This window comes from Poeciliopsis prolifica, unplaced genomic scaffold (genome assembly GCF_027474105.1).
Source record: "Poeciliopsis prolifica strain line A6 unplaced genomic scaffold, Auburn_PproV2 SCAFFOLD219, whole genome shotgun sequence".
Taxonomy (NCBI): domain Eukaryota; kingdom Metazoa; phylum Chordata; class Actinopteri; order Cyprinodontiformes; family Poeciliidae; genus Poeciliopsis; species Poeciliopsis prolifica.
This window is the reverse complement of record NW_026562594.1, coordinates 102,501-112,500: the sequence shown is the minus strand read 5'-3', so window position 1 is coordinate 112,500 and position 10,000 is coordinate 102,501. Positions and strand designations below refer to the sequence as shown.

General features: G+C 45.0%; 1 protein-coding gene, 1 long non-coding RNA gene and 1 pseudogene across 2 annotated transcripts in view; 1 reads left to right on the top strand and 2 right to left on the bottom strand.

Annotated features, from left to right (window-relative positions):
- Positions 1-703, top strand: part of LOC129357028 (uncharacterized) — a 1,783-nt gene extending 1,080 nt beyond the window's left edge. The window contains exons 2-3 of the long non-coding RNA XR_008605480.1: positions 213-244; positions 558-703. This is a non-coding gene — a long non-coding RNA (uncharacterized LOC129357028). The remainder of the gene's footprint in view (positions 1-212; positions 245-557) is intronic.
- LOC129357027 (receptor-type tyrosine-protein phosphatase mu-like) overlaps positions 1-5,751 on the bottom strand; it is a 42,116-nt pseudogene extending 36,365 nt beyond the window's left edge.
- A 1,114-nt stretch (positions 5,752-6,865) lies between these two features.
- LOC129357029 (leucine-rich repeat-containing protein 30-like) overlaps positions 6,866-10,000 on the bottom strand; it is a 3,634-nt gene continuing 499 nt past the window's right edge. The window contains 7 exon segments of the mRNA XM_055026551.1: positions 6,866-7,902; positions 7,905-8,019; positions 9,173-9,221; positions 9,308-9,441; positions 9,514-9,648; positions 9,742-9,855; positions 9,929-10,000. The exon segment at positions 9,929-10,000 is cut by the window's right edge and continues 60 nt beyond it. Coding sequence (XP_054882526.1) covers positions 7,865-7,902; positions 7,905-8,019; positions 9,173-9,221; positions 9,308-9,441; positions 9,514-9,648; positions 9,742-9,855; positions 9,929-10,000 — 657 coding nt within the window. The 3' untranslated portion in view covers positions 6,866-7,864.

The following is a 10,000-nucleotide window of genomic DNA, read 5'->3' as shown; positions in this document are numbered from 1 at the left end:
GCTCTGCTTGTCACTTGTCACCGTGAGCTGCAGTCAGGGAAGCCATTTGTTCCAATTGTCAGCCTGCTTACTGACGAAATGATATAAAACGCATAATATCCTGACTGCGCTAATAATCCATAAGATGTCATTTTTCTTAAAAAAGCAAAAAACAAAATAAGCAATTCATGTTTGTAGGAACTTTGAGTTAATTTCTCTTTCCCACTCTCCAGGCCTGGAGCCAAGCATCATCAGACCATAGAAGGTAAGCCATATTTGCTTCACTAAGCTTCTAATTTAGAAAAAAAAGTTAAGTTATTAGTTAATATGCTGTATTGTATCAATAATATGAAAAACATATACTCTAAACTAATTCAAAAATAGTTTCGATAAATAACATCATTTTAAAGTAAAAGGAATAATAGGTGGTCAAAGAACGAGATGAAATTAATTTCCTCCAAAGGGTTGATGAGCTCTCACTCAACATGGGGTCAGAAGCTCAGTCATCTCGGAGAGGCTGAGATTAGAGCTGTTGCTCCTCTACATCCAGTGGAGCCATCTTTATGCCCTTTTTTCAGATTGCCATGGCAAGTTCAAAACCTGCAAGACTGAAGGTGATTCTAGGAGAGAGCAACACTGAAAAACTGACTCTTCCAAATGGCATACCAGATTCTCTGGATGATCTTCTCAGCAAGGTGAAGGGTACCTTTGGTTTAAAGACCAACATCAGACTGCAATATATGGACAAAGACTTTGGTAATGACTTCTTCAACCTCAGCTCAACTTCTGACCTTGTGGACTTGGGAACAGTCAAGGTGATTCAAGAAGAAGCAGTTCAACCTTTGTTGATGTCATTGAAACAGCTCCATCTTCTTCTGCAGTTCACTCAGATGACAGCAGTTCTTTAGCTTCAAATGACACTATACTCCTCTCCTCCCCTGAATCCTTCTCATCGCGAACAAAACAATGGCCAGCCAACTTTCCCATTCCCATTTTTCGTATGACACTGAACGTCAGCTACAGAAGGGAATTCTGAGTATCAGGCAAAAAACAAAATATTGACAGTCACCCCACGAATGAAGACTGACATCCTAAATAGATTAGTAGAAGAGATCTACAGATACAGAGCCTATCCAGAGGACGCACAGTTCTGTGTAGTTGCAGAGGCCTTGATTAAAAAACATCCATGTTTAAAGAGCCTGGTTCATTCAATGGTTGCTACGGTTGGAAACAAAGGCTGAAGTACAAAATGGGAAACTACAGGACTCTACTCAAGTTTCAGGGATGTCCAGAATTGTCTGTTAACGCACTTAAATCCAAAGCCAGTACTTCAGTGTTTCCCGCTGCAAAAATAAAGAAGCCAAGACGAGCTGAAGCCAACTTCTATCCTTCCTTTCCAGTGGGAGAAACACAAGAAAGTATGGAAAAAGAGAGAATTGAACTCTTGACAGCAATCAAAAGGAGGAACAATGACAAGGTCATTGCGGAGAAAATGGCTCATACCTTTGCCTACAGGCGTCAGGAGGTGGTGAATGAAGAACCTGGCATAGAGGATTTCAAGGACAGATGGCCTGCCCTGTTCCAACAGAAAGAGGTAGTAATGCAGATTGAGGATTTTTACTTAGATTTTGGAATGATTGGTCAGTATTTACTTTAAGTCATTTTGTAAGATACAAAATAAGTTTTATTTTGTTTCTCAGATTAATGCGGAGTTCCTGAGACTCATGGCTCTTCCCCTTGAGCAGACTTTCTTTGCCCAGTTGGACAGGCTCTCAAGTCAGCTGATTAAAGTCATCAAAGCCAAGGGAGGAGCAACACGTGCAAAAATAGCTGGAATCATGAGAATCTATGATGAGGTATGGATATCATCGATAGGAACACTGGGGGACATTTACCATTTTTAATTTAAAACAAAGAAGTTAAAGTCTCTAATTACTTTCAGACTTTTTGTTTTAATTATTAATACTTGATACACTTTGTGCAAAGGTGATATCACTCAAAGAAAAGCAAGTTTAACTGTCTTATGTATTTTTAGTGGATTTAGTTAGTCTGTATTGTGGTTCATTCATGAATTTCATAAAATACACCTTTCTGTCCAACTTGCCAGAAATTAGTGCTATTTAGTACATTTTTTTGAGCTTATTTTAAAATTTTAATTTTTTAAATGGTAGACATATCAATTTTATGCTGCAAGATAAAATACAAACAACAAATGATATTCATTAGTCCTAGTAGATTGTGCTAAGAAAAAGCCTTAACCTCAACAATATAGTCTAGTTTCACAAATTGAGACTTGAAGCATAAATTTTGGCAGAGGTGGAATTTGCATAATTTTGAAGAGCATTATTAACCCGGTGGACATGTGGGCTGCACATTATGGTATTTGAATATATTACTGTTACATCAGAAATCTTGTCAGAGATATGGAATATTGATAACAATACATTTTCTCCAGGTGGAGGACATTGGGATTCGAAGGGAATGTGTTCTGAAAGGGCTCATCACCTTTCTTGGAGAGGATCCAGAAGACCTTATTAAGGAATACAGTGTAAGTTTCTTTTAAAGGTTTGAAGCCGCATCTTAACCCATTCAGGAAATTGAAAAATTCAATGTCAGTTGCTTGTACCTTTTTAAATTATTTCTGGCCTGCATTTTTCTATATTTAAACATCTGTTTTAATACATCAGGCAGATTTGGTGTCAGAATTGTAAATTTAACATGGTTATGTCCTGCTTAAATCCAACAGTGGTGTGCTTTGCTATTCAGCAAAGACCATTATCTAACTTCACTATCAACTTCATTTCCTGTTCACCAATATAACAAACAAGTTAATAAGAATGTTTTAGTCATGCTATTTTCATACCAGCTCCAAATATCTGATAAGTAACAGAAATATGCATTTTGTGTTGATTTCCAACCTAAGATGACCATTGGCTTGGACTACTATTCTGCTTTGATGTATAATCTATGAATTTGTTTAAGCTAAAACCTGCAATATGACAAAACACATATAAAGTTACATCCTTGTATTATCTTTTCTAAAAACCTTAAAAATCACCCTTTGAGTTTATTCAATTTTTAATGCAACTTTGAATTTTATCAAGGATATTTCAGATGCCATAAACGATTCTCTTCAATTCACAAGCTGTACACTTGTACTTAATGTTGCATTTATAAGGCTTTTATTTGTCAACTGACAGATTAGTTACAGTCTTCAAGTTTAACATATGGTTTATCTCACTACAGGGCAGCTGTGGATGATGCCCAGATGGATCTCAAACAACTCACCCTGGCAATGTTTGTGATTCGGAAGAAGGGAGAGGGATTGGAAGAATCCCCAGAAGACATTGGCATTGTCATTGAGGGAGTGGAGGTGTTTGCATGACCTGACTTCAGTTGCCTCAGCATGTGCCCTGCTTCTGGGTTTGATATATGCCCTTAACCTGGCTTATCCGAAGCCTCTGCGCTTCACATTTGAAGTGTTTCAAAAATCTTCATGCAACTTGACCAACACAAAATGTCTCCTAAAGTTCAGAATTTGTTTGGAAGACTTCAGACCTCTCAGTAAAGACAATTGTATGTTGTGCAAATGACAGATTATTTTCTGTCTTTGTTTGAACATGAGGGGCTGTGTTTTGGAAGCTTAACCTCAAGGGACTGAACTTTTTGAATTTCTTTTGGGACATTGTGCATATTAAAGCCACAGCATTAGTAGGCTGCTGCAGTATTGTTCACAGACACTTTCACAGTGTTTTTTCATATTTTTTTTTTTCAATTTGGATTAAGCAGTGCTTAATGTTTACTATTCTGTTCTGATGTCAGTTAACTTAAGTATCGGAGATGGTTTAAATGCTGCAAGCCATGACCCCACAACCTTGTTTGAAAGCATGTAGATGTTATTGCTTGTTTTCAGTTTGTTCTTGAAGATGTTAAAAACAGACACACATGTTCTTACATTTTATGTAAAAACAGTTTAGGGATTGAGAATGTTGATTTCCTTTATTTTAGGAGGACTTGTGGTAAATCTGAAAAACATTGTTTTTCAGAGGAATACATCTGGATTCTACAAGCTCACACAGGGATGTCCAAAGTTTGTCCTGGAGAGCCATCAATGTGCAAATGTCAGATGAACTATTTCAATACCACCTTGCTGAATTTACACACCAGCAGACACTCAGCTGAGCAGAGGCATAGTAATGAGCACTTAATTTTATTTGGAGATTGGATTCATCTGAAAGTTGGAGGATGGTAGCTCTCCAGAACTGGACTTGGGGTACCCCATGTTCAGTTTACTAAAAAGCTAACTCAATTAAGCAGACAAGCAAAAGATCTGTGTAGTATGTTCAGTGCAAAATGTGTTGTGAAAAATCTGTAAGTTTGTGATTTCACAATAAAATTTAACATTTTCTATTTGTGCAGTGTAGATTTGTTATAACCAAGTTGAATTTTTGGGTAGTGTAAAGGAATTTTACTCCTATTGTAAAAGCTAAAACATACTTTAAAAGTGATTTATATTTAAGCATTATTGTAAGTACAAAATATGCATAAACGACTTTGGGGTAGTTTCATTTTTAACTTAGAACAACTTACATTTTTGAGTTGACTTTCTATAAATTTAAGTAAGATGGATTAAACATTTGTATATGAAATAAAGTAAATAAATTGCGTTAGACTGACCTAAATTTATCAAGTTAAACAAACTAAAAAAATTATGTTGATCCAACTTAATTGAATTACTTGTTACCTACAGAAGTAATTCAATTAAGTTGGATCAACTTTTTTCTTTTTAGAGTGAGGAAGACCCAAACTCCAGCAGACGGTTCTGATCCAGCAGACGGTTCTGATCCAGCAGACGGTTCTGATCCAGCAGACGGTTCTGATCCAGCAGACGGTTCTGATCCACGTATTAGAGACAGAAATTTCAACCTGAGAAGTCGATTCTGATGGGTCAATAGTTCTCAGCTCAGGACCTGGTTCTACTTGGTTCTACTTGGTTCTTCTGGGTTCGCTTGGTTCTTCTGGGTTCTGCTGGGTTCTGCTGGGTTCTTCTGGGTTCTACTTGGTTCTTCTGGGATCTGCTGATCACAACATGACCAACACCTCACCTGGTTCTGGTTCTGATTGATGGTCAATGAATTCTGCTTCAAGGAGTAAACGCTGTTCTTGTTCCAACCCAAAGTTCTGCTGAGGAGGAGGGAAATGTGACCAGAACCGGAACCAGAACCGGAAGATCCCGGTTCTTACCGGGCTGCTTCTGAGACACGAACCGAACTGGACGAGGAAACAAAGACTGCAGGATGTTCTGAGGGCCGCCGAGTTTCCAGAACCTCCGAACCGAACCGAACCGACGGGCAGAGTGGAGGAGATTTTCCAGCTTGAAACTTGGATGCCAACACTCAGAGCTAAACCCCCTAGGCACCGAACCGAACCGAACCGAACCGACCAGTCCTCTTACCTCGGAAGGTGTCCGCTCGCGCTCCCCGAACTCCCAGCAGAACCAGGAGGAGAACCGCGGGCAGCGGGAAACTTCCAGTCCGCTCCATGATCCGGGAAAACTCCGGAGAACTCCGAGCCTCCTCCTCTTCCTCCTCCTCCTCTTCCTCAGGGGTTCTGGACTTCCCTCGCGCTCCAACGCGCCTCACGCGCACGCGGAGGGACTGCGGCGCGCGGCCAGGTGAACGTTCAGACAGGTGAGTTCGGCTCTTTGATCCTCCGGCTTGTTTCTGCGCTCGAGACAGACGGACGGAAAGCGCGAGACGCCGAGAGGGTGTACCGACGAGCTGGTGACGTCACGGGGGTCGAGAGACACCGAGAGAGAGAGAGAGAGGGGGGGGGGGGGGTCCAGGTTTTTAATCATTTTGTTTCTTCCGGTTAAAATCAGGAAACTTTTAACATTTATTTATTTCATCATTTGTTGACTATTTGTCCGAACTTTGATGTTCTGCTGCGGTTTCATTTGGACCTGGAACCGCTGGAGCCCCTTATCATCTCCATAAAATTGATCAGAACCGTTCCCTCCGGTTCGGCCCGGTTCGGCCCGGTTCTGCCAGGCTGTTTACGGTCCGTGTTTCATGTTTTATCTGGTTTGATGACAGCTCTGTCACAATCTGTTACGTCGTATTGGCCGGGTTCTGGTGTCATGACGTCATACCGGGTCAGATGTTCCGGATCAATCAGAGTTCTGGTGAACTTTCCGGTGTTTGTGAAGCTGAACCGGAGCGGCTGCTGCCCCCTGCTGGCTGCTGCCCCCTGCTGGCTGCTGCCCCCTGCCACCCGCTGCCCCCTGCTGGCTGCTGCCCCCTGCTGGCTGCTGCCCCCTGCTGCCCCCTGCTGGCTGCTGCCCCCTGCTGGCTGCTGCCCCCTGCCACCCGCTGCCCCCTGCTGGCTGCTGCCCCTGCTGGCTATTGCCCCCTGCTGGCTGCTGCCCCCTGCTGGCCGCTGCACGTCACTGCCCGGGTCTCCGGGTCTCCGGGTCTCCGGGTTTCCGGCTCTGAACTGGAGTGTCCGGTGGCCAGAGAGAACGTTCTCGCCTGAGAAGCAGTTCTCTTTGAAAACTGGACCCGATCATGTTAGTAAACATGTTTTTGGTTCCGTTAAACTGGTTTGTAAGATGAACCAGCAGCACAACTGGGATCATGAGAAGAACTTGGATCCATAACTCAGTTATTCTGGACTCCATGAAAATAAAACGGTTCCTGCTGCGTCTCTACCGCCACCTGCTGGACAGGAACTGCAGCACGTTCATCATTCAAATCTACTTTGTTTTATTAAATGAGTTTTAATAAAACAAAGACATTAACAAAGATGCGACTTCATGCTCATTAACTAATGTTGTCTGTCAAAATCAGAAAAATGCAAATAATGTGAATACATTAACAATAATACGTTAATATTAAGCTTTGCTTTTATTACGTCTACAGACAACAAAGGACATTGATCTGAAGCTCCATAACACGACTCAAACAGTAATATAAGGTCAGACAGTAGAAAACTGCAAATATCTTATTTTGGATAATAAGTTCAAATTTACTTGCCAGTCAGAGAACCTGCAAAAAAAGGGACAGCAAAGATTATTCTAAAAACTTTGCAAAGTTTCAGGTAGAAAAGTCAAAGATGATTCTATTGATGTTTGGAAATCAAGATTCAGCATTGTGATAAATACTAGTGATCAGATCTTAGGAGTTGAACAATGTTCACTTACAGAACTGATCCAAAACAAACCATCAGGGAAACCGGAGCCGTCCTTGTTGACGGCTCTCAGTCGTTACATGCTGAGTTCATTTCATGCTTCCTGGCCTCCAGCGCAGACCCTCTGCATGGACAGTATCAATAACTGTATCAATAACTGTATCAATAACTGTATCAATAACAGGAACAATAGAAATAACAGTGACAGCCCAGAGGCCCAGAGGTTCTGAGACGGTTCTGTTTGCTTTGTGGTTGTTTCCAAAGTGAAGAACATCAGCAAGAGCACCAACAAGTTGGCTGCTGTTTCTTCCATACATCCCATAATGAAATGTAGAAGTTCCGCCCACTTCACCTGTCCCTCAGGTGGGTGAAAACTGCCTGCAGGACCAAAGTAGGTCTGAAGTTCTGGTTCCTCCAAAATTCTTCACCATGATTTCAGAAAGCTCTGCTGCCATCCTCAAGAGGGAACTGACTCCGCCCACAGGGTTCAGAGGCTCCGCCCACAGGGTTCAGAGGCTCCGCCCCCAAGGTTCAGAGGCTCCACCCCAGGGTTCAGAGGCTCCGCCCCCATGGCTCAGAGGCCCCGCCCCCAGGGTTCAGAGGCTCCGCCCCCAGGGTTCAAAGGCTCCGCCCACAGGGTTCAGAGGCTCCCACAGGGTTCAGAGGCTCCGCCCCCAGGGTTCAAAGGCTCCGCCCCCTATTCACCACCTGACCTCAGGTAATTGAAGAGCGCCCCAGTCCTCCCTGCATCACCTCCCTGAGGGGCTTCATCAGCGGGTTGTGGACGATGTGGAGACCTTTGTCCAGAGGATGGCAGGCCAGCTTCTCCAGCCGGGACAGATGGTGCATCTCCTGGACACACGGCCAACATCATTAATATTGTCATTATTGGTAATAAATGATGATCATCACTCATTTTTATATTTATCAGTAGTAGTAGTATTGTTATTTTTCATGTTGTGCTCTTTTAACCACATGCAGAACAGCCACCAGATAATAACGTTCATTTAAACAATGTTATTCTGCGTCTCTTCCTGTGGGTGGGAGCCGACCGGGTCGTCTGGACTCTGAGGATGGTGAGGGAAACATGGTGAGTTCAAGGTGTGTAGGACAAAAGAGATCTTCCTTGAAGTGACCTTACTTGAAGATGATGAGATTCCGTCGGGGGGGTAGTACTGCGGTCTGCGGCGACGTTTCGGGGGTCGAGAGGCTATGGACTCTTTGCAGGGGTCCAGATTCAGACGGAGAGTTCGTAGAAGGCAGGTGGAGGCTGAGGTGGAGGCTAGGCTGAGGTGGAGGCTAGGCTGCGGTGGAGGCTGCGGTGAGGCTGAGGTGGAGGCTGAGGTGGAGGCTAGGCTGCGGTGGAGGCTGCGGTGAGGCTGAGGTGGAGGCTGAGGTGGAGGCTGAGGTGGAGGCTAGGCTGAGGTGGAGGCTGAGGTGGAGGCTAGGCTGAGGTGGAGGCTAGGCTGAGGTGGAGGCTAGGCTGAGGTGGAGGGCGGACAGGTAAGTTTCAGATGAGGAGACTGAGGAATGCTCTGACTGCCAGCTGAAAATCTAGGAACTGGTTCTTCTGTGTTTTGGAAAGAGACTCTAACAGTCCACAGTGTCACCAGGGGAAAAAAGGCCAGGATCTCAAACTACTCAGTGGATAAATCCAAGGCGTCACAAGGAAACACCTGAAGGAGAATGTTGCTAAAGGTGACCTCAGGAAACTAGAACGTAAGCTCAGAGGGAGCAGAGCAGCATTTCTGGGAAACATCTGCTCCTCATACACTCTGAGACGATGAGATGATAGATGAGCAGTGACTGACTCTGCACAGCCCACCAGGTAGAGCAGCCATTCAGCACCATCTAGTGGATGGAGAGGGAAACGGCAAGCAGCAGAGAATACCCACAAAGATCCAAAACCCGGTTCCCAACATGATTATTATTATTAGTAGTAGTATCACCTTTATCTTCATCATTATTACCAGCATCATCCTCATCAGTGTGGGTTGCTGCTCACCTCAGGAAGGTCTCTGATGTGGTTAAAGTCCAGGTTGAGCAGCTCCAGCCTGAAGGACATCAGGACAGCGCCATCAGGTGGAGAAGTTCTGCAAAGCTGAATGTCCTGTGGCACCAAGCGCTCAGGTGGAGTTACCTGGTGAGGAAGCAGAGGCCTCTGGGCAGAGACTGGAGCTGGTTTCTCTCCATGATGAGGATCTTGAGCTCCAGCAGAGCCTGGATGTTCTCTGCCACGTTCTCCAGACGGTTGCAGGACAGATCCAGGAAGACCTGCAGGAGGACAGGGGGACAGCGGGTCACCTGCAGGCTGCTTGGTCTGCTCTCTGGCTGGTGGAGACCTACCAGGGCCTTCATGCTGTAGATGCAGCCTGGCAGCTGAGCCATGAGGTTGTGGCTGAGGTTGAGCTTCCTCAGTCTGGTCAGGTTGGAGAGAGAAGCCGGCAGAGAGGAGAGCTGGTTGTTGGCCAGACTCAGGACCTGAAGCGGCGACAGAAGTGAACAGAGGACAAGCTCTGCAGGGGGCGCTGCACAGCTGCAGACCTGAGACGAGGCGTAGCGAGGGAAGCGTACCTCCAGCTGTGTGCAGGCCCCCAGCTCCTCAGGAACCTCCGTCAGTCTGTTTCTGTAGACGAACAGAACCCGGAGTCTCCTCAGCTGGCCGATCTCTGCCGGCAGGCTGCCGAGCTGCAGACGGCACGGCGTCAGGTCCGGTTCTGACCGAAGCATGCTGCAGGAGGAGGGCTGTGACGGGGCTCACCTGGTTCCCCCACAGGTTGAGGACCAGCAGGTTGGACAGCAGGGCCAGCTGAGGCGGCAGCGCCTTCAGGTT